The sequence below is a fragment of the Kogia breviceps genome, chromosome 4 (genome assembly GCF_026419965.1).
Source record: "Kogia breviceps isolate mKogBre1 chromosome 4, mKogBre1 haplotype 1, whole genome shotgun sequence".
NCBI classification, from domain to species: Eukaryota; Metazoa; Chordata; class Mammalia; order Artiodactyla; family Physeteridae; genus Kogia; species Kogia breviceps.
In genome coordinates, this window is record NC_081313.1 from 179,722,349 (window position 1) to 179,748,848 (window position 26,500).

Sequence of the window (26,500 nt, forward strand, 5' to 3'; positions counted from 1 at the left end):
CCTGTGCCCCGCAACGGGAGAGGCCACAACAGTGAGAGGCCCGCATACCGCAAAAAAAAAAAAAATAAAAAGTTCATTTGTATTATTTTCAGATTTGACATATAAGTGATATCATATAATATTTGTCTTTAACTTACTTCACTTAGTATGAGAATCTCTAGGTCCATCCATGTTGCTGCAAGTGGCAATATTTCATTCTTTTTCATGGCTGAGTAATACTCCATTATATATATGTACCACATCTTCTTTATCCATTCCTCTGTCAATGGATGCTTAGGTTGCTTCCATGTCTTGGCTATTGTAAATAGTGCTGCAGTGAACATTGGGGTGCATATATCTTTCTGAATTAGAGTTTTCATCTTTTCTGGATATGTATCCAGGATTGGGATTGCTGGATCATACGGTTGCTCTATTTTTATTTATTTATTTTAATTTTTAAAGTTTTGGGCCGTTCCATGCAGCTTGTGGGATCTTAGTTCCCTGATCAAGGATTGAACCCCGACCCTCAGCAGTGAAAGCGCTGAGTCCTAACCACTTGACCACCAGGGAATTCCCATCTATTTTTATTTTTTAAGGAACTTCCATACTGTTTTCCATAGTGGTTACACCATTGTACATTCCCACCAACAGTGTAGGAGGGTTGTAGGAACTTCTTATATGATTCTTATTGGTATTGGGCTAAAATCTTTGCCAATACCCTTCCCCGACAAACGGGCTTTCACATTTGAGGACTGTCTACTGGGTGACAGATATTTAGCAGAGTGAGGCGCGCAGGGATCAGAAAGATCTGGGTCTGAATCAGGCACTTGTCACCTATCCTCAGAGTTTCGTCTTCCAGACAGTGGGGACAGACCAACAGATGGACATACAGACAGCTGGCAGTGCCTTCTGTAAGGCCAGGAAGGTAGGGATGAGGTGAGGCAGACAAAAGGCTTCAGCTCTGGGCTTCCTGCAGAACGAACCACAAGCAAGAGCTGGTTCTTATAGGTAAAGAGTTCTTAGTTTAGCGTTAATCGACCTTCCATGATTTTTCTCAGCTGTGAAAATGGGGACCAGGCTGGCTCCGAGCCCTCAGGGTTGCGGTGAGATTGTGTTAATTCATGAAAAGCACTTCCAATGGCGCCTGCGCTCACAGAAGAAATATCTTGGACTGGAGGCATCTGAGTGGCTGATGTCTAGCGTCAGATGGCATTTTTGTGCTCAATGCAGGTTCTCGAATGCCAGGATCTAATGCTGCCGGGTTCTCTGTTTATCTGTGGTTCTAGCGCCCAGCCTCCGATGGCTTTTCCCCTCCCAGCTGCTGGAACCAGCTTGGCCGTGCAGCCCGCTCCTGGACTGGGCCCTGCCCTGATCCCGTTTCCCGAGGCCGCCCAGCTACCCAGGCCCATTACTCCAGTGGGGTATGGCGGGTACCAGCCCCACCCCGGCCAGGACCTCAGTTACGGCGGCCAGCCCCAGGAGCCTGTGCCAGCGGCCACCACAGCTCTCTCCTACCAGGTATCAGCCCGACTTTTCTCTGCCCAGCACCAGTCCTTCCTTGAAAACGCAATCCAGACGGGCCATCACCCTCCTGATGCTCCCACCCCTGCCCTTAGAGGGGATGGGAGCTGGGCTTGTCCTTCCCGGGCCTTTCCGGTGCTGACGATGCCCCCTTCCTGACCCCGAGCTCTAGGACCGCAGATCTGGCAGTTGTTTCCACGTGGAATCGCCAAGGCGTTCCACGCTCCATGTGGCCCAAGCCCCTGAGCCTCTGTCACCCACAGCTTGTTCCTGATTTGCTCGGCCCAGCTCGTACCCACTTGGCTCCGTCTCCTCCCTCCTGTACTCCCCTTTGCTTTCCCAGGACCTCTGGGACTTCTCCCAACTTGCCATCCTGAGTCCCTGCCCTGCTCCCAGGGCCTCCTCCTGGCCTCTTGGTTCCGTCCTCACCTCCATGCAGTTAGTGCCTGGCCCACCCAACAGCTCATATCTCCCTGTGAAAAAGAATCCAGCTGTGCTCCCTGCTGCCCCAGATCCTTCCGGCGCCCCCGGCCCCGCCTGCCCCCGCCAGCCCCTCTCCTGGCGCTCACAGTCCTCTGCTCTGACCAGCTTCCGGGTCTCCCGCCAGCCCACCCACTGTCCCCCACTAGGACCTCTGCTCCCTGCCAACCCGGCCAGGAGCCCTGTCCCCTGCCTCCGCATGCTTGCCTCCTCCTCCGAGCCGTCCCTGGCAGCCCTTGTCCCCTCGCATGTTCCTCAGAGCACTTTTGCTCTCAGACATTAGCATCAGTTTTGAGGGAGCAGGCCACATCCCTCTCCCTGGTCGCTGCATCCCCAGGTCCCAAAACAGAGGCTGGTACAGAGCAGGAGCTCGGGAACCACATGGATGCAGGCCTTGCAGGGGGCGAGGAGGGGGCCTTGCCCCACCCTGAGCACCTTTCTCCTGCTCTGTGTTCCCCACGGAAACCCTCTCGCAGGACAGTTACAGCTATGGACCATCGACAGCCGCTGCTGGCTACGAGAACAAACAGGACCCGCCACCTGCTGCTGGCCAGCCTCAGCTCCCAGCCATGGCCACGGCCACGCTCTGCCCACCAGGTGGGTGGGTCTCTGCAGGGTCAGGGTGGGGGCAAGGGGGCCTCGCTTACACGGGAGGGACCCCAGGAAAGTCAGGTTTCAAGTGCTTCAGGTTCACAGGAGGTGCAGCAGTAGCGTGGGTCTCAGGGCTGTCTCCTCAGATACGCCCCAAAGTCTCCACTAGTTGATGGGCCTGTGTGTGTGCAAGAGAGAGGGGTGGGGAGACCCAGACAGAGAGATGGGGGAGAGACGAAGGTGGGGCTGGAAATGTTTTCCAAGGAGGTGGCCTCTGCTGAGGACTTGGAGTTTAGAGATTGGGAGAGCCCGGGGCTCTGGCCTCCAGCGCGGCTCAGACACCCGGGCTTCACAGCCAGTTGCGCCCAGGCCGTGCCAGCTCCTGGCAGCCGGGCAGTCATGTTGGTCACACTTTCTCTGCTCCCTGGGCTCGGTGTCACAGGAGTGGCTCTGCAGACGCTGTGCTTGCTCTCCAGGGCCCCAAGGAGCCTACGGTGGCACAGGTTACAACCAAGTGCAGCCCCTGCCGCAGGTGCCCACCGCCGAGGCGGGGCAGCTGGCCAGCACTTTGCCCTCCACCGCCACCTACCCCCCGGTGAGCAGCACTCAGCCCGCGGCCTCCTTCCTCTCCACCCTGCCTTCCTCATCCTCGTTCGGCCCAGCCTCCGCCCCGTACACTGGTAAGATGGTGGTTTCCGCCACAGGCATGCAAGTGTTCCTTTTATTTGCTGCCGAAATAAATGTGGTCCTTTCCTCAAAACCACCCATCTCCCCCTCTCATTTTTCTCTCCGCTTCTTAGGACCAAGCTACCCGAGCTATGATGCATCTCCATACTCAGTGGCCAGTCCTCACTATCCCCCGCTGCTCCTCCCACAGATGCGGCCGCCCCTGCTCCCAGAGCCCGTGGACTCGTCCCTGTGGGGCGGCGCGGGCAGCAGTCCCAGTGCCCGTCGCACCGACAGCTTCGCCAAAAAGCTACCAGTTACCACCAAGCTGCCAAAACCAAGGGGTGGCCCCAAGGAGCTCCCGCTTCACTATTGTGACATCTGCAAGATCAGCTGTGCTGGTCCCCAGGTCAGCCGCCCCCGCCCCACGCTGGGCAGGCCCCGGACCTTCCTGCCCCCACGGGTGGGAGAGCCCTCCCGTGCCCCCTATGACCGGCCAGAGGTCAGGGTCGTTGCCTGCTCAAAAGAGATCTGTTATTAATTTGCAACGCCAAGTGCACATCAGCAAAACCTTAAAACTGCCTGGTGTTCTTGTGAAAGACACGAGAGCGGGCCCAGCTCTGGTTGTTGGCCGCAGAGGCGTGGTCTTGCACCCTGAGGCCATCTGCAGCAGGGAGGCCCTCAGCGCACCCTCCTGGAAACGAGGGCCGGCAGGCGCAGCTGGTCACAGTGCACCTTTGCTGCAGGGCCGTGTAGGCAGAGCAGTGCAGACAGGACCGTGTAGGCAGGGCCGCAGGTGGGTAAAAGCAGCACGTTCATGCGCGTGTGTGGGCGAGTGCACTGCTGTCTAAGCTGAGGACCTCCCCAACCACGCTCGCAGGTGACCCACCTCACTCCCTGCAAAGATCATCAGACGCTAGGGCTGGCGCTCACAAAACACCCCGTGTGGATTTTGTCTTGTTCTTAGTACTCTGAGAGAAAGCTGGCGCCGTGGAGGCATGCAGAGACTCCAAATCACAGGCTATAGAGGTGTGGGAGGAGCCCAGAACCCCTCATTCAGCCCCGACTTCCCTGGCAGAGGGACGAGGGCCAGGCGGCCCGCACTCAGGGCTGCATCATGAGGATTCTTGGTTCCTCTCACCAGTCCAATACAGGGTCTGCTCCTGTGACTCTAGACTCTTCGCGGCATCACGTTGAGCAAGGGTGTGATGCTCCCCGTGGCCGTGGGGTGTGACGGAGTGTGGGCACGTGAGCATCGCCCGAGGGGGTGTCGAGGCCTCTCTGAGCCTCGTCTCCCCGTGGGACCAGGTTTGCCCAAGTGTGTCACCACTCGGCGTAGCATCTGGCACGCAGACATGTCAGCTCCAGTTGTTCCCAGCTTTTTGTTAATGTTAACAGCGCTTGTTTGTTGGACTTTTCATTGAGATAGTGGTGGTTTCACAGGCGGTTGTAAGAAACACCGCGGAGAGGCCCACATGCCCTCACCCGGCGCCCCGAGTGCTGACGTTTTGCCAAACTGCAGTCACTGTCACAGCTGGAATGTTGGCCTTGAACCCATCCACCCAGTCAGAGGTCCCAGGTTTTACCGGTCTCACTTGTACCTGCGTGCGCCTGTACGCACGTGCGTGTGCGTGTGCGTGGTCTGCTCCGTGCGAGCTCATCACCTGCCTGGGCTCGTGCATCCACCTCCAGCACCGAGATGCCGGTGCTTCTGCAGAGTCCCCGTGCTGCCCTTTCCTGCTCGCCCCTCCTGTGCCCACCCAGCGCCGCTTGAGACACGGTTAACGTGGAAGCAGCCGCGCACGGCCTCCATCTGCGTCGGAAGGACTTGGTCGGCGTGGCCTCCCCACAGCAGGGACAGCACTTCTGCCTCTTTTCTGGGCACCTGTCTCTGAGTCCAGGACGGCACAGTTGGCGGTGCGGTCTCCGTCCTGGCCTAGCGAGGGGCCGCCAGGGCAGCTGTGGGCTTCAGGAGCCACGGGGCACCAGGCAGCCCTCCTAATGCTCCTCTGGGTTTTTTCTCATTCCACATCTGGTCCGTGTCTGTGATGGAGAGTCAGGCATCGGGATGGCATAAGCTACGAACATTTGTTCTTTCTATGGGCTCAGACTCTGCGAAGCGTGTTCTGAAGTAGTTTACTGTTGGCACCTTGGTGCATATCCTTCCAGGCTTGTCTCCGTCCCAGAGGCTTTTACGTCATGTCCGTGTCCGTGTCCGTGTCCGTGTCCGTGTGTGTGTGTGTGTGTGTGTGTGTGTGTGTGTGTGTGTGTGTTCTGTGGCTTAGGTAAAAACACAGATTCCTGGGGCTTCCCTGGCGGTCCAGTGGTTAAGACTGGCTTCCAGTGCAGGGGGCACAGGTTCAATCCCTGGTCAGGGAACTAAGATCCCACAGGCCACGAGGCACAGCCAAAAAAACACAACCCCACAGATTTCTACATTCTGAGAGCACCCTTCCCACTCCTGTCCCTGGCCCCCGAGCCAGCCGACGTCACCAGTGCCTTTGGTGTTTTCCAGAGGCATTTCTATTCCACAGAACGTTGACTCGTGGCGTGGCTAGAGGGCATTGGGTTAGCAGCCTCACTTTGCCTCGTCTCAAGGCTTCTCAGAGGCAAGTCAGGGCTGCCCCGTGAGAGCTCAGTCGCGTGCCACACGCTGTCAGACGTCTCGGGCACGCGGTGCGGGAAGCGTGGGTCTGTGCCTCGCGGCCACCTTCCCCAGGTGGACCCTGCGGTTTGGGAGCAGTGTTCTAACAGTGAAGTGTGTCCTGCGTCGTTCTGGTAGCACACATCCTTGCGTGGCTTCTGAGGTCAGATTCTGAAAAGCCGGAATATTCTTTCAAGCAGCCCCTGAAACTAAATGTGTGCTCCTTTGGGGATGCTTGCTTAAGAAACTCATTGATGTTTAGAAGAAACAAGAGAAGGAAACCTTGTGTCTTTCAGTCCGAGCTTCTGAGCCTTCTATCTGTTGACTGGGCTTTAAAAGGAAGCCCGTGAACAGAGGGGTGGGGACAGCAGGCCTCCCGTGAACTGCGGCGACGGGGAAGGCGCGGTGCCAGGTGGGCACACACACCCCTCAGGCCACCCTCGCTCTCTGCCGGCAGACCTACCGCGAGCACCTGGAAGGGCAGAAGCACAAAAAGAAAGAGGCGGCTCAGAATGTGGGCATCCAGCCCAACGGCAGCCCACGAGGGGTGCAGGCACAGCTGCGCTGCGACCTGTGTGCCGTGTCCTGCACTGGGGCGGAGGCCTATGCTGCCCACATCCGGGGGTCCAAGCACCAGAAGGTAGGAGCCCCTCACAGGCCCCGGCCCACTCGGGACCCAGAGGGGCATCTGATGACACAGGGGGTGGGCAGCCGTCCGCGAGAAGTAGCTTTCCCTGCAGGCCCATGCGTCCTCCGTCCTCAGAAGCCAAACCCCTTCTCCCAGTTATAAAAGTCGCACCTGCCCCTGGACAGAAGCATGGAGCAGGGCAGCTCATACCCAGACCCCAGAGGAAACTGTTCTTGGCCTTGGGTGTGTCTGCATGTATATATGAACCAGAGTTTGTATGTTGATGAGATCAAATGGTATATGCCATTCGGGGTCCTTATTTATTAAAAATCAAATTAAAGTAGTAAGGTTTAATATTTTAATATCAAAGTTTTCATTGATACTAAATTATTTAATATCAGCATTTGTCATATTTATTACTATTTTAATATCAACGTTTTACTGTGGGCTTAAAAATGCCTGTAGTATGTCATCTTATGAGGAAATGAATGGGCTCCTCCACCCGAGAGAAGGTAGGGCCCCTCTCCCTGTGCCCTCTTTCTATGGTCCAGAGGTGCTTTTTGGAAATCAGCAAACCTTTCCCAAATGGCATCATGAACCTGCAAGGTGATGCTCACCTTTTGGGTGTGCGCTGAGGACAGGAGGAGGGGGAGTTCCTGGCTCTGTTTTGAGCTGCACCGCGAGGTTTAGAGCGAGAGGGTTAGGAAGGCCCCTGTCCCGTGGCTGCCTCTCGCTGCCTCTCTCTGCCTCGTCCACAGAACCCCCTCCAGCTGCCCCAGCTCACCGGCCATGCTCCCTCCTGCCCCGGGGCCTTTGCTCACCCCCTGCCCTTGGCCGCCCCCTTCCAGCCCCTGCTGCAGGCTGGGCCGCCCCGAGCGCCTGCCCGAGGATCTGTCTTGTCGCCCTGCTCATCAAGGGCCTCGCTCCCCAGCCCGGCTGGGACAGGCTCTCGAATGCCTGTGTGAGCCCACAAAACCCGCCAAGGAAGCAGCAGTGAGGCATGGGAAAGGGGATGCGCCGGCCTGGTGGTAGCAGGGGTGCAGGCGGGAGAGCTGGGCCCAGGCGGGGTGGGCTGCGGGTGTCACAGCTCGCAGGCTGGGACTGGTTCTGGGGTCAGGAGGCCCTGCAGCCAGCCCCGGGGGCTGGGGGGCAGGTTTGAGCCGTGAGTGTCAGAGACTTAGAGCCAGAGAATGTGTCTGAGACGGTCGTCAGTGCAGACTCTGGGGGTGGTGGGACAGTCCTTTCCAATGGGAACTTTTGCAATTAATTGCCTTTGTTGGTGGGGGGGCATGCCAAGGACAGGGTGGGTGACTGTATCCCAGGTGGATCTGTGTCCCTGGACGTGTATATGAGTTCCTGCAGAATGTGGAGGTGTGTCTATGGAAGTGTACACCCACATATACTGAACATGGATCTGTGTCGTGGACACGTACACGTGTACATCTTAGCAGGCAGTCCACACACACTGTGTCTCTACCTGGGGCTGGCACTGGGCTGATGCTTGGCATGCAGAAAACAGCCGTGCTTCTCAGCGCAGGTGGTGGAGTTTGGAGGAAGGGGGTCTGTGTAAGCCAGCAGGGGTGTCAGAGTATTATAGGTCCCCCATGTGCAGGAGCAGTGGGGGCCTAGAAGCAGGAGACAGCTCAGGAAGGCCCTTCCCAAGGCATTTAAGTGGGAGCAGGGCAAGGGGCAGGGTCCCCGGGGACGGGATGGACCACCGCCCTCACTTCCACAGGCTGCCAGCTCCCCCATGCCCGGTGAGGTGCTCTTCCTGCCCCTGAGGAAGGTTGGCCAGGCCTGAGCGGCCCTGACAGGGGGCTGGGTCTGTTCTAGGTCTTCAAGCTGCACACCAAATTGGGGAAGCCCATTCCCAGCCTGGACCCGGCGCCAGCGAACTCGGCCCAGGCCACCAGCTCCAGCCAGCCGGCCGCCACCCCCCTCACTGCAGAGAGCCCCCCCGCGGCCCCTGCCAGCCCCAGCATGTGTGCCCCAAGCACGCCAGCCCCAGCCAGGAGACCGGCTGCCTTGAAGGCCTCGCACGTGGGTACGTGTCTCTGTGCTTCACAGCCCCTGCCCTGCCACAACGAGCTCGAGCCTCAGAGGCGGGATGGTCTGGTCAACGGTGTGCGTGCGGCCATCACTTCTGGGGAGGCAGCACCTATGAAGCGGGTGGTTCTCTCCCAGATCCCCGCCGGCGGGGTGACTTCTGCCACCTTTGGCCCACCCTGGGGAAGCGTGGGCAGAACCAGTGCAGCTTCCATTTCTTCCCGTGGAGCTTGGGACTGAGCCACGTGCTGGCCACACTCGCGAAGCCGGCCCTAGGCCTGGAGAATTCCCTGGGCTGCTGCCTTCCATGTGCTGGAAGCAGCCCCCTTCATATCGGGCGCTCTGATAAGTGAGGTGGGCCCCGGGGAATCCAGGCCGGTTCCTCGTAGCCCCACCTCCAGCCCTGCCTTCCCTCGAGCGTGTGTCACCCGCACCTGCTATGACCCCTGGGCAGTCATGGCTGTTGAGGGACATGCATTTCAAGGGTAAATAGGCTTACATGTCAGGCACTCACTCCACGTGCCTGATTCACCCTCCATGGCTCTAGGTTTGTCATTAGTCCCACTTTACAGATGGAAGAACCGAGGGGAGGTGAGGAACTGGACCACCCGGTGAGCAGTGGAGGTGGAATTCCAGCCCAGTCTCTGCTCTCCACCCACACGCTTTGTGTGGGAGGCGGGGCCTATTTTATTTTGAGCCTCAGCAGGCCTGAGATTTGAACCATCATGTGATGTTGAAGGTCAAATCATAAAGCGGTTTTGGTGACAAAGAAATGTCTCCCTTCTGAGGCTCAGTAAACCCTGGTCTGCTTGATGTTCCACTGTCGGTTAACTAAGGGCTGCAGACTTTGTGCAGCAGTGGCGATTGTCCTCAGAGACGAGCCTATGACCTGGGCCTCCCTGTGGACCCGTCCACCTTGGCACCAAACGCCGTGAGGGCCTCGCTCTCCCAGTCGTGACCCAGGCTGGTGGGAAGGGGTCTCGCAGGACTGTGGATCCCACTGGCTGACGTCACGGGGGGGAGGTGGTCGGCGGGAGACCCGGTGGCATCGAGTTGTACCCTTCATGCTGGCAGACCAGAAGCCGACCCTGGTCGCTGGCTGGAGCAGATTATAAGTCACGCAGTTCTTCCTTCCAGGGCCTCCTGCGCTGCCGGCGGCAGACAGCAGACCCCCTCAGGGGAAACCAGCACACCCCAGATCAGAGCGGCCCGGAGAACCGCCCACCCAAGGAGGCTCTGCGGAGGCTTCTGGAACGTGCTGTGACGCACAGCCTGTGGGCCCAGGCTACGTGGAGGAGGTAAGTGCTGGGCGTCCGGCCATCGGGTCACCCTGCTCCACCCTGGGCTCCTGTGAAGGACCTTGTGGGACCAGGCCTCGAGGCCTCGTCCCAGTTCTCCCCCGGAGACTTGCACACCCGCCCCGGGCAGACCTCAGTGAGCCAGCATCCCTTGGATCTCACTGGAAGGCCCAGGTGCTGGGCTTCAGATCTTAGAAGGAAGGCCCGAGACAGGCAGAGGCGTTTCCTGCCGCCGGGCAGCCCCTCTTTCTGTGGCAAGGAAGGTGGCAGGAGGGATCTGTGTCCTGGAAACCCACGGGCACGTGATCCTTGGGCACAGGAGCCAGTGTGCACCCCACACAGCACCACCTGCACGCCCGGGGCTTTGTGGAGCTCAGGTTCTGAGACCCTCCCCCCGGGCCCACAGTCCCAGCCTCCTGGGTGCTTCCCGGGCCGTGCATGTGGGCGTTTCTTCCGTGCTCGTGTTCGTGCTTTTGTTCACCCAACTCAGCACCTTCTGTTTTGTCCCCTGCAATATAGCCACACCAGGCAGCCTTCCTGCCAGGCTGGTGGCAGCCCCGGGATGGGGGGACAGGGGAAGGGAGGACGGGACGGTGGTGGCAGAAGGGAGCCGGGCCTGGGAGGGCACGCTGGTGAAGAGCCACTCCTCTGAAAGCATAAACCGCTGGGCAGACAGGAAGCCAGCACCCGGCCTGGATGGCCCTGGGGCGGGGAGGTGCCCTGCTGGAGCCCAGACCGGTTTGTGGGGGCCGTGGACGGCGCTCAGCCGTGCCTTGTGTCTCAGGTGTGCAACGAGGAGGGCAGAGTGATCCGGTTCCACTGCAAGCTGTGCGAGTGCAGCTTCAATGACCCCAATGCCCGGGACATGCACGTGAGGGGGCGGCGGCACCGGCTGCAGTATAAGGTGTGCCTGCAGGGGGCGTCCGGTGGGCCTGGCTGGGGGTGAGCGTCTGTGCTCTTGACATCTTGGCTCACGTCTCAAAACACACCTTTTGCCCCCATGAGTCGGAGCCCCTGGGCCCTTCAGCACCCCGGGCTCAGCCAGAGGGACCCTCAGCTGCTTTCATGAGGCCTCCTTGTCACAGGTTTTCCGGGGCACGCGTGCACACGTGTGTTTAGACACACTTGACTGTTGGGCCCCGTGTACACTTGTGCACAGCACACACTGTGACTCTCCTCGTGATGAACAATGGCTTCTGGATATCTCCTCTCTTTCTAGCAGCCTTGTTGAGATATCATTCACACACCATGCAGCTCACCCATGTAAAGTGGCTTTTACTACATTCACAGAGTGTGCAACCAACAGCTCCATCTAGTTCCAGAACAGTCCGTCAGGAGCCCCGTTCCCATTGGCAGCCACCCCCTACCCCTACCCCAGGCCCTGACAACCAGGAACCCACTCTCGGTCTCTGTGGACTTGCCTGTTCTGGACGTTTCCCATCAACGGAATCACACACCGCGTGTCCTTCTGCATCTGGCTTCTCTCACTGAGCATCGCGTTCTCAGGGTCCACCCACGTTGTAGCGAGTGTCAGTGCTTCTCTGCCTTTCCTGGCTGAGAGATGCTCCCATGTGTGGAGGGACACGTCGTGTGTTTTTCACCCGCTGAAGCACACTTGTGTTGTTTCCACCAGTGAGCAATCCTTAGACAACACTACACTCTTTGAGTGATGAAATTAAGTACTAAGGACAAAGCCCGGTGAGTGAATTAGCGATGCTGTTTAGAACATATAGAGCTGGATCCCACACAAACGGAGTTTCCCTGGGTTACTCTGATCGGGACGAGCATTTCCGTTCAGTCGTCCATCAACATGCGTGACAACTGACCGCGGTTGCTCCTCTGTGTTGCGGCGCCTTCTCCCTCTGGCTCCTCTGTCAGATGTGCGACGGTTGGCTTGCGCAGTGGCAGATGTCACGTCTGCCGCTCTGCAAGTCGGTCGTAGTTTTGTTACCCGCTGTGGTTCCCTTTCCTGCCATGGCCTTTGGGGACGAGGAGTGTTGACACTTCGGGGATTGAAACTCACTGTTGTCTAAACCTGGCAGGAGGGACTTCCCTGGCGGTCCAGCGGGTAAGACTCTGCGCTTCCACTGCAGGGGGCGCGGGTTCGATCCCTGGTTGGGGAACTAAGATCCCGCATGCCGTGGGGCATGGCCAAACAATAAAAAAATAAAACATAAACCTGGCGGGAGGTGGCACCCCCAGCATTCTCATCTGAACGGAGGTCCCCGATCTTCCCAGAAAAAAGTGAACCCCGATCTTCCGATTGCGGACAAGCCCAGCACGAGAGTTCGGAAGCTCCTGGAGGAGAGGCTGAGGAAGCGGCGGCAGCTGAGCAAGCAGCGTCTGGGGGCGCTGCGGCGCCAGCACGCGGAGATGAGGTGCGGGGCCTCAGCGCCCTCCCCCGCCAGCCGCGCTCTGCCCGGGCTGGACCAGGCGGCATGAGGAGCCGCTTCTGGGGCTCTCCACCGTCTCCCGTGTGACCGGCCCAGGGTCCCGACGCTGCTCACGGCCCCTTGTCCCTGCCACCCCAGCAGGCGCCACGGCTTGTGCAAGAGGCGGCTGGAAGAGGAGCCACAGGTGCAGGAGGTGCGCTCGGGACGCTCGCTGCCCAGCCAGCATCCACCTCCCCTCAGGAGCAGGCCGGGGCTGTTCACAGCCAAGCCTCTGGTGGGTGGTGGTCTCATCTTGATGTCCGAATGCCTCAGGGGCTGGGAACTGGAGGGGGCTGAGGGCCTCACCTCCAGCCACAGCGATCCCTTAAAGCTTCCTGAGGCCCCAGTGGTCACATCCCTCGGGAGCCTTTGGGTGTCTGTCCGTCCGAGGGGGCGGGGCCGGGTCGGATGGGAACTGTGGATCACACCCTGCTGACGGAGGGGATCGCCAGCCGCCTCGGGGCCTCTGGCTCGGAAATTCGACAGCGTTGCCCAGGGAGCCCGCTAGACCCCCAGTCGGCCCAAGCTCCCCACAGCCGTCGGGGCCCGGGGTCCTCACTGGTCCACCTCCCCTGTGGACCCTGTCATTCCTGTCTGGCTCTCCGGCCACCGCTTGCCTGTCAAAGCCAGCCTGACTCCGGGCCCCCCGGGTCACCGGGGCCTCTCAGCCTGCCCGTGACGTGACACGTGTGCCTTTCCCCGAAGCCCATGAGGCGGCCGGAGTCCAGCGACGACCGGCACGTCATGTGCAAGCACGCCGCCATCTACCCCACAGAGGAGGAGCTGCTGGCCGTCCAGAAGGCCGTCTCCCACGCGGAGCGCGCCCTCAAGCTGGTGTCCGACGCAATGGCCGAGGAGGATTCCGCGCACCCACGGCCAGGGGGCGGGGAGCGCAGGTAATGGGCATCGCCCTCCTGTCCAGGGGCCCGGGGTGGCAGAGGCGGCTCCACTGCCAGGTGCCTTCGAGCCCTTGGACGCCCAGGGCTTTCCAGAAAACTCCCCGAGAGAGGCTCCGGCCCGGAGCCCCGAGGCTCACAGGGAGCTGTAGTCCCAGCTGGCGAGAGCCATTGCTCTAACACCAGAAGTTGCTTTTCCTGTCGAAGGCACGTGTAGAAATGTAGTTCACAGAGGATTAGCCCCTCTGTTTCCTCACCCACAACGCGGAGATACGTGTGATCCTCCTGGAGCAGCAGGTGCCGCTGAGCATCTGCGTGAATCATCTTCCCAGCTGCTGGGAGTGTCTCAGGATGGAAAGTCCCGATGCCCTGTAGTGAGTCATTACACAGTTTAAAGAGTCTGAGAGGCAGTTAGCTTTTCCACGTCCCTTCTCTCCGGGTGCCTTCTTTTCCATTTACTTTTCTTTTCTGGCTGCACCACACAGCTTGTGGGATCTTAGTTCCCCGACCAGGGATTGAACCCAGGCCCTCAGCAGTGAGAGCACAGAGTCCTAACCACTGGACCGCCAGGGAACGCCATCATTTACTTTTTTAAGGTTTTTTGTTTTTTGTTTTTGGTGGTAAAATACTCATGACACGAAATTCGCTGTCATGACCATTTTTACATGTACAGTACGGCAGCACTAAGTACACTCTCAAGGTTGTGCAACCATCACCGCTGTCCATTTCCAGAACGTTTTCACGATCCCAAACAGAAATCCGTCCCGTGAAATTCCCCAGGCCGCTCGCTGCCCCCGCCCCTGGCACCTACCTTTCCACTCCCTGTCTCCACGGCGTGGCCTGTTCTGGACGTTTCACGCCAGTGGAATCGTGCAGCATCTGTCCTTCTGTGTCTGGCTGATACCAGTCAGTAGCTTCTTCCTGCCACAGTGTTTGCTCCCCGACAAGAACATGAGAGCCACTCGTGGGTCTCCAGGTGTCATAACGACATGCACTCGCCCCTCAGCGTGAACGCAGCTGCCTCCCCGGGACAGTGGGCCTTCCTCAGCGCCTGGAAGGGGAAGCAGGCGCGGCCCCTCGGGCAGAAAGGGGGGCCCTCCCTTAACCTCCACCCCGATGTCTTCTGAAGGAAAAGGCCCCTCACTTAGTGCTTTGCAGTTTTGCTCCCATTTTCTCCCCGTACTCGTGTTTTGAGTTTTTTTGTTGTTGTTTGTTTGAAAATATTTTATCTATTTATTTATTTATTTATGGCTGCGTTGGGTCTTAGTTGCGGCATGCAGGGTCTTGGTTGCAGCAGGGGGGATCTTTAGTTGCGGCGTGTGGGCTCTTCGTTGCCATGCGCGGGCTTCTCTCTAGTCGTGGTGTGCAAGCTCATTAGTTGCGGCGCGAGGATGCTCTAGTTCTGGTGCGTGGGCTCCGTAGCCCTGTGGCATGTGGGGTCTTAGTTCCCCGACCAGAGATTGAACCAGCGCCCCCTGCAGTGGAAGCACAAAGTCTTAACCACTGGACCGCCAGGGAAGTCGTGGATGTTCCATTATTTACTTAACTATCGCAAAGAGTGTGTTAGTGTTTGTTTTTTTTTCTATTTTATTATGGAAATTCTCTAACACACACAAAAGGTGATGAGGCCCAAGTGACCATCCCTAAACCAGGGGATGACTCACTTGCTCTCTACCCACCCCCCTCCTTGACAGACCAGTGCGGATAACAGGCATCAGCCTGAGGGTGGAGTACGTGTCTCTAAACAAGACTCTTCCCCTCCCCCCCCCCCCCCCCCGCCCCAATACGCGGGCCTCTCACTGTTGTGGCCTCTCCCGTTGCGGAGCACAGGCTCCGGACGCGCAGGCTCAGCGGCCATGGCTCACGGGCCCAGCCGCTCCGCGGCACATGGGATCTTCCCGGACCGGGGCACGAACCCGTGTTCCCTGCATCGGCAGGCGGACCCTCAACCACTGCACCACCAGGGAAGCCCAAAGACTCTTCTTCATTTAACAAAACCAGAACACCATTATCATACTTGAAAAAAATGAACAATAATTTTTCAACCCCATCAAATATCCAGTCAGTGCTGAAATTTCCAGTTGTCTTTTTGGACAGCATAACATGGTCTTTTTGTTTAGGGTGTTCTTTTGTTTTACAGTTGGTGTTGCATCAGGGTCCAGATTGACTGACAACCTGTCAGTCTCTTTATCTGCAGGTTCCCCGCCTCTCTGCTTTGTCTTCCCCTGAAGGATCTGGTCCTGGTGCCATAGACATCCCAGGTGCGGCCAGGTCCCCTCGGACCATCCCAGGCTCCAGCCCTTGCGGTCCCGACACTGACCACAGAGAAATACACAAATGCATTACAGAATTAAGTTGTCTCATATCCTGAGAAGTGTCACAAAGAAAACAGCAAAGTGGGGATCAGGGAGTGGCAGGAGCAGGTGGCAGCTTCGAGAGCCAAGGGGCGGACATTTGTGTTGTGACAGCTGTGGGGAGGGCCACCACGTGAGGGCACCCCCCGGCAGCGGTCCGGGTGGGCTGAGCCTCGTGGGGAGGGAGTGGAAGGAGAGGGTGGTGGTGAGGCGGCCCAGGGGTCAGGCTGGGGGCCTCGGGCCTCGGGCCCCGGGAGGAAGCTCGGGTGTCCCCAACCTGCAGAGGGGCAGCACCGGGAGGGTGGCTGCCGGGCGGACGCGGTGGTAGGAGTCACCTGCAGAAAGTGACCAGGCCGGTGCAAAGCAGGTGGGGACACGACTTGTGGGGAGGCAGGGAGCACCTGGCCGGCGGCCTCGGGGGAGTCCAGATGGGGGCGAAGCAGCCGCAGAGGCGGCTCAGCAGCACGAAGCCAAGGACCGACGAGGGGGCCCTGCCGGCTTAGGACCAGGGCGCCGCTGGGGGTGGCCGCGGGTGGCCTCTTCCAGAATGCAGTTTATTAGGAAACGGTGACGGTGACGGTGACGGCCGCCAGCCCTGATGAGCAACACAACTTCCTAGCGGCGGTTCCAAGCGCTTCTCCCAGATCCTGTCTCCTCGTGGCTCTTTGACCAGGTGCCCCCTGGGGAGGGCCGTGCTCCCGTCTTACAGATGAGGAAGCGGCCCCGCGTGCAGGAGCGGGGACCCTCCCTCCCCACTCTCTGCCCACGCGTTTGTGGGTTTGTCTTGGCAGCCGCCCAGGCGCCTCTGCTCGGATCCTGAAAGGCGTGATGCGGGTCGGCCTCCTGGCGAAGGGCCTCCTCCTGCGGGGAGACAGGGCCGTGCAGCTGATCCTGCTCTGCTCCCAGAAGCCCGCCCGCGCCCTGCTGCGCAGAGTTACGGAGCAGCTGGCCCTCCAGCTCCCGGTGAGGCGCCCGGCCGTGCATCGCGTGGCTTCTACGCGGCTTGGACACAAACCGGTTTGTTTTTAGAAACAGGCGCAAGGAGAGAGTGGTGGAACTTGAGGGTTCCTTTACAAAGGGGGTTCAGTGTAGAGCTTGGAAACAGTCTAAACGTCCAGCCACTGAGGACGGTTACTTCTGTCACATCCATAGCAGAGCCCAGCCATCCGGCACGGAGCACAAACGGGACAAAATCCACAGGGCAAACACTCAGTCTTATGAGACTAGAGAGGCACAGGGCTGGGGGTCAGCCGGACTTTCTCCTCCGGAGCAGTTCCTGTTGTTGTCATAGGGCCTCTTTTTCTTTATTTATTTATTTTTGGCTGAGTTGGGTCTTTGTTGCTGTGCGTGGGCTTTCTCTAGTTGCGGCGAGCGGGGGCCACTCTTCGTTGCGGTGCACGGGCTTCTCGTTGCGGTGGCTTCTCTTGTTGCAGAGTACAGACTCTTGGCGCGGGCTTCAGTAGTTGTGGCATGCGGGCTCAGTAGTTGTGGCTCATGGGCTCTAGAGCGCAGGCTCAGTAGTTGTGGCGCACGGGCTTAGTTGCTCTGCAGAATGTGGGATCTTCCCGGACCAGGGCTTGAACCTGTGTCCCCTGACTGGCAGGCAGATTCTTAACCACTGCGCCACCAGGGAAGTCCTTGTCATAGAGCTTTTCTCGAGCGAGATGGTAACCGGGAGGAGTGAAATCATGTCATGATTTAAATCGATCATCTTCCATTAAAATACTCAGCTCCCAGGGCGGTTTCTTCTTCCTGATGTGTCTGCTGCCCTTCCCGAGAGAATTCAGCATCGTTCCTCCGACTCGTGCAGTGAGCACTGGGGGCTGCGCAGACCCAGGCTCTCCTCTGGGGCTCCCAGTCTGGTCAGGAGACACCGTAAACAAACACAGAGCAAGCTACTTCCAGTTTATCCTCCGTAGAGAAATTAAAACCTGATATCAAGTAGCGAGCACCTGGGGAGAGCAGGGGCCACTTCAGGCAGGACCGTGGGAGGTGTGTGTCCCGACAGAAGATGGAACAGGTGAGGTGAGAGCTGAGAGATGAGGAGAGGCCTTGAAAGATGGGGAGGTGGGCAGTATTCCACATAGAAGGACCTGCACCTGCAGAGGCCAAGGGGCAGGAGGCCCAGGTAGATGCGTGCCTGAATGCACAAGGGCCTAGATCGAGCTGGGCCTGAAGGCCATGTGGGGAGGTAAGATTGCCTCCTCAGGGAAATGGGGAGACTGGAGGGTTTTAAGCAGGGGAGTGACATGCTCCGACTTCACCAATTTAATCACTCATTTCCTGAACACCCATGACATGACACTTTTCTGCTCAATACCGTAGGGGTTGCAAAGATGGCTCAGATGCAAGCCCTGTCCTCTGGAACCTTGCAGCCCAGTGGCTAAGACAAAGCCCTAAGCACCACGAAGATGGATGAGGCCACGGGGAAGATGTCTGAGGCCACGGGAGAGCGGGCAGTGCCCCCCACTCCCAGCTGTGTAGACAGATCCTCCTGGCCGTTACCTGGCCGAGCGTCTTGGGGGACCCCAAAGCAAGATGAGGGACACAGCAAAGCTTTTCTATGCAGGCACCGGGTCACCGCACCAAACCCACCTTCGTTGTGCAGTCTCCCCGGGAGGCTGGTAACTGGGGACAGCAGTCGGAGTTCTGATGACTGTGCGCAAGGGGTCCCTTCTCCCTGAGCCCCTGAGAGTGACAAGCCGGAGAGGGTGTAAATGGAGGGGAGGGAGATCCGCCGAGAGGGCGGGGCTTGTCTGGAGGCTCTGCTTGTAGGGGGGCTGACCCTCAGGGTATCCCCCAGTGATGCAGCCGGCGCAGGCTGGGTCCTAAGGATGCGTGTGCTGGGGCAGGGCTGAACCCTGGGCAGCCATGGGGTGGGTACCGGAGCCGAGGGGCCTCAGACCTTGCCTGGAGGCAGCCCCTGTCCAGTGTCCTGAGAAACCGTCGTTCGGCCCTCATTACCCAAGCGGTAGCCTGCTAGACCAGCTGAAGGATGTTGCATTTTTCACTGAATAGCATCTCTTGGGTCACATTCCATATTCTTACTTAGGGAGCTTCATTCTTTTTCGTGGCCGAAGAGTGTCCTGTTGCCACTTGTCCATAACTAGCTGCGTCCTTCCATGTAGTTGGACATTTAGGTTGTGTCCAGTGTTCTGTGTTACCAGTGAGGCTGCAGCAGATGAAGAACCTTGTCCACACACTGCTCCTCACACGTGGAAGCGTGTCCCGGGGCAGAGTCATGGGGTCCGAGGCGTGAGCCTGGAGGCTTCTGCGGAGTGTGGCTAGGTCAGCCTCAACCAGCAGATTAGAGACGCATGGATTTGCCAGCCCAGTGCCTCCTCAGACTCTCTGAGTTTTGTCCTTCCTACAGCTCATGATGGCACCCCATTCTAGTTTTAACGTGATTCTCCCTTGCCATGGGAGTCTTTTTTTGTCATTGGGTAGAAAGGGTCACTTTGATTTCTCTTTCTGCAAACTAGCTATCACTTGCCAGTTTTTTAAGATTTATTATTTATTTATTTATTTATTTGTATTATTTTTTTTTTGTGGCTGCGTTGGGTCTTAGTTGCGGCACACGGGATCTTCACTGGGGCATGCGGGATCTTTGTTGTGGCATGCGGCTTCCCTCTAGTTGTGGCATACAGGTTTTCTCTTCACTAGTTTTGGCAGGCAGGCTCCAGGGCACGTGGGCTCTCCAGTTGAGGGGTGCAAGCTCAGTAGTTGTGGTACGTGGCATGTGAGATCTTAGCTCCCCAACCAGAGATTGAACCCGAGTCCCCTGCACTGGAAGGCAGATTCCTTACCACTGGACCACCAGGGAAGTCCCTACTTGCTGGTTTTACTGTTGGGTTGCTGATCTTGTTGTTATTGAGCTTTGGGTGTTTTTACATATGAAGGCACCTTGATGCTGGGTCTGCTATCTATATGCATTTCTACGTGTGCACTTCTGGAGGCTGGGTCTGTGTCTGTGGCTCTAGGAGGTTCCAGAACACCTGGCATGGGGCCTGGTACCCAACCGCGTCCTGCCTCTCAGCTGGAGTAATGAGGGCTTGTGTTGTATTTGCACCTCATAGATGGTGACAGAGGACAAGTATGAGGTCTCCTCCGACCCTGAAGCCAACATCATCATCTCCTCCTGCGAGGAGCCCAGGATACAGGTCACTGTGTCCATCACCTCGCCCCTGATGCGGGAGGATCCCTCTGCAGACCGAGGTGCGTCGGGGCCCTTCCGTCCAGCCCTCCTCTCCACACACCCGGTGGCCTAGGGCAGCGTCCGCCTCTGCTCTGGGCGGGAGGTGGGGGGGTTGCCACGGCCAGTTTCTGGCACTTCCGTCAGCCCGGATGCCCCGGTGAGATAAGAGCTGGGCCTTGGGGCTGCAGAGGAAGTGAGGTCGAGAGCTGGGGCAGAGTGTCAAGTAGCTCAGTACCTAGCTGCGGGGCATGTGCACGGGGAGCACTTCCTCCCGTCCCTCCTGGCTGTGTGGGGACCTGCTCCCCGCCCAGAGGAGACCAGCTGTGCCGCATCCCCCAGCAAGGCAGGGGCCCGGGGACCTGAGACAGATGCGCATCGCCTGAGCCAGTGGGACGGGGTGCGGGGTGAGGCCAGAGGGCAGCCAACAGGGAGGGTGCGGGCCAAGCCGATGGGGATGCACCCAAGTCTCATCCAGCCTGGAACCTCCTGGAACAGCCCCGGAGACTGTTTCCCAAACTCCAGTCTTTCTTGGATCCCCTTCATGATTGTTGTCAGATCTGAGGGCCACGAACCACTGATGCTTTCCTCTGAATCAATTCCTTTTTGACTCTTAAATTTTTAAAGAGGAGAGTCTTTGAACCGTTGAGTGGAAAGCCGATACCTGTTGTCATAAAGAGAGTGTCATCTGAAAATAAATACAGTGGGAAGAAAAAGTGATGCCCTTCAGTTCCGGGTGGAGGCCCTGCTCGGGCATGCTCCGAAGGGGGCACTGGGAATGTCGGAAAGGGTTCAAGGTCCAAGGCCACGGCAAGAGGTGGACTGGGGGTGGCTAGAGAACTGGAAACCCCTCCGAGGGAGCCCCGGTCCCCCAAGAGCTGCGATGTCCCCGCCCTGCTGGTTGCTGCTGGGAGGGGAGCTTTCAGCTTCCTCTGTTGCTTGCTCTCAGCCCCAGAGGAACAGACCCAGGCCTGGGGGTTGGGGGGTTTATGGGCAAAAGAGAAACCTCTGCTCCCTCCTGTGACCTAAAACACCAGGACCTCGCAGAATAAGGGGAGAAGAATTTTCCTGAAGCAAGAAGAAGAAGGAATCAAAAACAGGCCGGAATTTCCCCCAGACACAGGGCGCTAGTCACCCGTGATGGCGTGTGCTCAAACCTGACCTGCTGTCTGCCTCTTAATTATGCATGCGGAAGTTTCTGGAAATCCAGCTTCATTCATAGTTTTCCATCAGAACCGTGATTTGCTAACCAAGGGAGTCAGCGGTGATGGCACCGGGTGACAAGCGTGGAGCTCCTTACCTTGTGAGAGCGCAGAACCCGGAGGAGATGGGATCTTCGTGGAGAGGATGTCTGTGGTCCTTGCAGTGTCCCAGAGAAGGGGCCAGCGAGCGGAACCATGTGTCTTCTGGATAAATGCAAAGAGGCCTAGGGACCTGACGGCCCGGCCACGTGGCCCGGGCAGCAGGAGCAGGGAGAGGGGCACCTGGCCCATGTGCCTTTCTCTTCTAGAAGGAACAGAGGTGCCTCCGCCTGACCCGGGAGATATCCTGAGCTCAGAGAAGTGCCTCCAGTCGCTGGCTGCCCTCCGCCACGCCAAGTGGTTCCAGGTCAGGGGTCGGGCCCAGAGCGGGCTCCCAGTACAAATGAGGGACAGATGTAGGTGGGGCGGCTCCTTGGCCAGCTGCTCGGCCCACCTGTCCACGCCCAGCGCTAACCTGATGGAGGTTGCATCCTGGCTGGTTGGATCGGGAACTTGAAAGGAGTGACCACCACTCTGGGGGTGGGGGGCCGCAACGGCCAGTACTAGGGCTCAGCCCTGGGCCGTTTGGGAGTGGAGTCTGCTTCCGGTCGCCAGCCGTGAAGCCGGCCGGCCCATGCCTCCCGGAGTCCCTCACTGCCTCCACTGCCAGGACAGGGCCCCTGGCTGGGCTCGCTGCCCCCGGATCAGCCCTTGTTCCCTCGGCCCCGTGCACGTCCTCCCGCTTGGTCACGTGCTTACAGCTCCCTGGAGCTAACCATGTGCTTCTTTCCCCGAAGGCGAGAGCCAGCGGCCTGCAGCCCTGTGTGATCGTCATCAGGGTCCTTCGGGACCTCTGTCAGCGCGTGCCCACCTGGGGGGCCCTGCCAGACTGGGTAAGGCAGTGCCAGGGGGCTGGCCCTGCTTTAGGAAGCCCCCAACCCCTGACAGGCCACAGCCCTGGGAGGCCGAGCCTAATTTCCTGGTTCAGCGCTTAGCTTTCCAACAAAGGGCTGGTGTCTGTCTGAGCACCAGGAGAGGTGGATCGCGGTGGGGCATATCGGGGTCCCTTGGCCCCAGGGTGAGGCTTGCTACAGACACTGTCTCATTTGACTGCATGATCTGAAACCCACAACCTTGCGGGCAGAATCAGGAAGCATGCAAATACAAGGGCGCCCCAGCAAGAGGTGGGGTGTTTGCCTAGACCTGCAGGTGTCAGTGCAGAGGCCTCCGTGAGGGCAGGCAGCCTGGTGCAGACCCACCTCCTCTGAACGGGAGGTCCCCTGTGGCCCTGACACCCCTGGTCAACAGGCCCCTAGCCCTTCTTGGGGGAGAGGATGCGAAGGCCCCCTGTCCCCCCAATCCCCAAACTGCCGTGTTGTGAGACCCCCAGCTCCTGGCCTCTGTGGGCCCCCCTGACCCGTCTTTCAGGATCTCCTCTCGTCTGTGCACCCCTTGGCAGGTGTGTCTCTGAGTGTCCCTCTCCCGTCACACACCCACCGATCCCCCAGCGAGTGCAGATGTGTGGGTTTTTAAGCCTTTCACCTGCGCCATTATCCTTGGGAAGGCGGCTGAGGGCCCTGAACTGGGAGGGACGCGTGCATCTTAGGTGCAGCCTTCTGCTGCCAGTTCATCGGCTCCCACGCCCAAAGGTGGCTTCCCGGACCCTTCCCCCCTGAGCCCAGGCTACCCTTGGCCTTGCTCACGAGGGCTCTGGTGCCCCCCCGGACCTCGGCTTCCTGCCCGTGGACCGGGGAGACACCCACTCTCGGCACCACCCCTGGTGGATGGCACAGCAGGTGGCCCCCCGTGCTGAGTGACGAGAGGGGTTCACTCAGATGCTGGGAGGACCCTGCATTCCCCGGAGCCCATTTCCCTGTAAGTATAGACGCAACCCCCATGACGGTCACAGCTCTGGCTCTGCCCTGGGACCCGGGCAGGTGGCTCCTTGGAGGTGGGGACATGCCTGCGCGAGTCCCCAAGTCCTTGTGACCCTCATGGCCCTCACTGTGTGAACCTCGGGTCATGGAGAATGAGTTTCTTTTAACCCTCATGACACTGGTTTGCAATGTTACCATCTATGGGATTTTGCTGATGTCGAAACTAGGCGAGAGAGTTCCCTAGAGAACTGAGAGAAACCCGCCCATGACCACACCAGGGTGGCAAGGCCCTGGTGACCCCCTCTTTGTAGAAGTTCAGGGGTGGGTGGGTGTGAGGGGAAGAGCTGGGAGGGGGGCCTCACGTCCCCGGTCCCCTGGAGACCTGGCCGAAGCCGCACAGCCGCGCCGTCCTCAAAGGCCCGGGTCTCCTTCTCTGTCCCCGCGCGGCCCAGGCCATGGAGCTGCTGGTGGAGAGGGCTCTGAGCAGCACGAAAGGGCCCCTGAGCCCCGGGGATGCCGTGAGACGGGTCCTGGAGTGCATGGCCTCTGGGACGCTCCTGACAGGTCAGTCCCCGTCGGCCGGGAGCCCAGACACTGGAGCACGTGGCAGAGACCAAGGGCCATGGCGGGGTGGGGGGACGGGGGAGCGCAGAGGAGCCTCTTAGGAACACTCGAGAACCACATCCAGCACAGGCAGGACAGCGGACACAGACGTGCACACACATGTCCCCATTCAAGGGAGCCGCGCACAGGTGTGGACCAGCCAGAAGGAGAGGCGGGGTGGAGGCTGGAGGGGAGGGGTCTGTGCCTTCTCTCACACTCTTCTGATGGCACACCCACCCTCTCTGGGGAACCAGGGACAGCCCGAGGGACATTTCCGAAGGAAACAACAGGAATTCCATGATAGGCTGTGTACAAAGATGTTCACCACGATGTCCTTCACGGTAGCAGAAGGAGGAGAGCACACATGCAGCCCGCGTCACATGTTAGATGCAAAACAGTGTGTTCCGGTCATTTCAGTGACACGGGACGATAGCATTTTAAGTGGAAGAAGAGGATGATACACTGGCCCGTGGTGTGAGCCTTTTCTGTAACTACATGCTCGCCCACGTGTGCGCACACACACACGCAGGCTGTGAGGAGGCCTGCTGAACGCGTGTGGGGCCGGAGCGAGGATTGGCAGGGGAGAGGCCCAGCGTGGCCCGTGGGCACGAGGCGGCCAGGTGCAGAGCCGCAGAGCCACAGTGGCGCCTTCTAAGGGTGCACTCTCCTTCTCTGCCACTCTCACTTCCCCTCTCAAAGATGGGCCGGGGCTCCAGGATCCCTGCGAGAGAGACCAGATGGACGCCCTCGGGTCCATGACCCTCCAGGAGCGGGAGGACATCACGGCCAGTGCCCAGGTAGGAGGCCAGCCCACGGGGCTCCCCGACTCGGGCCAGCTCGACCTGGCTGCAGGCGGCCCAGGTCCCAGCCCCAATTCGCATCTGCGCTGCATTCCAGGAAACGGTCTGGGACTCCCCTTCCCGCCGCCTCCCTTACAGAGACAGGTGACTTGTGGGTGACAGGACTGCTTCCGGCCGCAGGGCCAGCCTTGCCCAGAACCAAAGCTACTCCCGTGATGAGGCGCAGACTTGGGGCCTCCTTGGCCGGTACTCTCCTCCCCAACCCTGCCCTGTGGTCTGAAAACACCCGGCCAAGGCCTCCAGCTGGGCCTAAACAGCTTCAGGCCCCAAAGCAGAGACCCTGTCTGTGGCTTCCCTTTTGTTTGCAAATTTTTATTTATAAGCAAGTCTCCCAGCAGTACAGAAATCACTGGGCCTGACATTTATGAATGTCCTTCAGTGGAAAGAGTCAAATTGCTCTTGATCAGAGCCGAACCCGGAGAGGCAGGATCTAAGGTCCCTGTAGCGAGCAGAGAGAGAGCTGAGATTCCGAGGGGCTTCCTGGCACAGTACTCACCACCAGCTGGCGCAGGCAACTCCCAGTACAGTTCTTCACGCCCGAGGGTGACGTGAGCTCTGCAGTTGCTAGAAGGGTGTCAGGGATGCCCAGCAAGCCCCCGAGGGCGCACGGGGCCACGAGAGGTGGGTCGGCAGGCCGCGGGCAGAAGGGTCCTGACGGGTCGTTTGCCCCCAGCACGCCCTGCGCATGTTGGCGTTCCGGCAGATCCACAAGATCCTGGGCATCGACCCTCTGCCGCCCCCCAAAAGCAGGCCTGGGGCGCGCTTCCGGAAGAGGCCACGGGAGGCGAGCGAGGCCGAGGCCGAGGAGGGCGCCAGCCAGAGGAAGCGGGCTGGCGGGGCAGAGAGGGGCCCGTGTGAGCGGCCTCGCCTCCCCAACGGGTCCTGACGCCCCACTGAATGGCTGCTTCACCCCTGACACTGGGCAGTCCTGTTTTCCTTTGCAGTAACGTTCCGTAGATTTCTTTAAAGACACTTGTGCTTAAATCATTAGCAAAATCTCTTCATGTGGCGATTTCGGCTGCGGGGGTTGGGACACAGCGCCCCAAGGCCTGCCTTCACCTGACGAGAAGGTGCAGCACAATTTTAAACCCTGGCATTTCTTGCTAGCTTTAAACTCACCCTGTGGCCTACTAAGGGTGTGGGTTTTTAAATGGCTTCGTGAGGACACAGCAGCTGTGCGTGGATTTGAAATCTCACGGGCAAGCCCACTGGGGGTCCCACATCAGGAAGCCTGGCCCCGGAAGGCAGGTCGGGAGGATTTGGGGTGGTGGCCAAGCCTGAGAGTGTGCCAAGGCCAGGGTCCTCAGTCCCCAAGCCCAGTCTGCTCCAAACACGCTGCGCCCTCCAGCTCCCCAGCCTGGAGACGGCCCCGCGGCCAGAGGTCTGCAGGGCTTGAGCTGGGCTTGTCCCCCAGCCCGCCATGGGAGGGCCACAGAGCCTAAGGGTGGTGAGGATGCAGGCTGGGCACTCCCCTGACCCCCGGAACATCTGTGACCCCCGTGGCACTGCACCCCGTGCCACTCCGTGCCTTCTGCACTACGAGGAACAGCTCTGTACGCCTCATTCGGGGCTGGGTTTGCCTTGTCTTTCTCCCGTCCTCCTTGCATAGGTGCAGCCAATGTGGGTGCAGGGCCCACCCCTTGAAAGTGGAGTATGGGGGCTCTGCCTGGTGCGGCGCACAGAATCAGGAGCCTCCTGGCACTGGTGGACATGAGGGCAGCCTTGCCCAGCCCCGGCCCCGATCCATCCAAACTTCCCTCTTTGCGACAACTTCTCTTGTCCGGCGGCCCTGCGGCACTGAAGGAGATAAGTCCATCTTTGGGCTGACACAATCTTTTCTGGTCACTTGATTGTTTCAAGCTCATTTCTGTGTTTAAGGGACAGCCTGTGTGTGGCTTTACGTCTAATGTCTTTGTAGAACTACCTGGAAGTTTGAGGGGTGGGGAATAAACGAGATATACCTGTCTCTTGGTGTGGACCGTGCAGTCCTTCCTCGGGGTGCAGTGACCCTGCTGGGCTCCTGCAGCCTCTCAGGGCCCCAGGCAGGGGCCCTGACCAGCCAGAACTTCTCCCAGAGGCTCTGAGGCTGGGAGTGTGGATGGGGAGGAGGTCCAAGGGGCTGGTGCTGCCCAGGTGTGGGCCTCTCAGGCCATCTCCACACTGAGGTCCCCTGGGAATGCAGAGGAGCCAGG

General features: G+C 59.1%; 1 protein-coding gene across 10 annotated transcripts in view; it reads left to right on the plus strand.

Annotated features, from left to right (window-relative positions):
- The window catches only part of ZFR2 (zinc finger RNA binding protein 2), a 50,209-nt gene extending 23,935 nt beyond the window's left edge, over window positions 1–26,274 (plus strand). For 4 of the 10 annotated variants that reach the window (XM_067033093.1, XM_067033092.1, XM_067033089.1 and 1 more), the window contains 18 exons: window positions 1,266–1,497; window positions 2,457–2,577; window positions 3,048–3,251; window positions 3,372–3,646; window positions 6,339–6,521; window positions 8,343–8,553; window positions 9,693–9,853; window positions 10,638–10,757; window positions 12,092–12,231; window positions 12,385–12,520; window positions 12,991–13,181; window positions 16,327–16,498; window positions 19,612–19,750; window positions 21,238–21,335; window positions 21,766–21,861; window positions 23,298–23,409; window positions 24,148–24,245; window positions 24,982–26,274. In XM_067033093.1, the coding sequence (XP_066889194.1) occupies window positions 1,279–1,497; window positions 2,457–2,577; window positions 3,048–3,251; window positions 3,372–3,646; window positions 6,339–6,521; window positions 8,343–8,553; window positions 9,693–9,853; window positions 10,638–10,757; window positions 12,092–12,231; window positions 12,385–12,520; window positions 12,991–13,181; window positions 16,327–16,498; window positions 19,612–19,750; window positions 21,238–21,335; window positions 21,766–21,861; window positions 23,298–23,409; window positions 24,148–24,245; window positions 24,982–25,194 (2,889 nt within the window). In that variant the 5' untranslated portion in view covers window positions 1,266–1,278 and the 3' untranslated portion in view covers window positions 25,195–26,274. Of the gene's footprint in view, window positions 1–1,265; window positions 1,498–2,456; window positions 2,578–3,047; window positions 3,252–3,371; window positions 3,647–6,338; window positions 6,522–8,342; window positions 8,554–9,692; window positions 9,854–10,637; window positions 10,758–12,091; window positions 12,232–12,384; window positions 12,521–12,990; window positions 13,182–16,326; window positions 16,499–19,611; window positions 19,751–21,237; window positions 21,336–21,765; window positions 21,862–23,297; window positions 23,410–24,147; window positions 24,246–24,981 lie in introns of those variants that run through there. The other 6 variants (XM_067033095.1, XM_067033096.1, XM_067033094.1 and 3 more) reach the window with 5 other exon arrangements.
- Window positions 26,275–26,500: the final 226 nt, after the last annotated feature.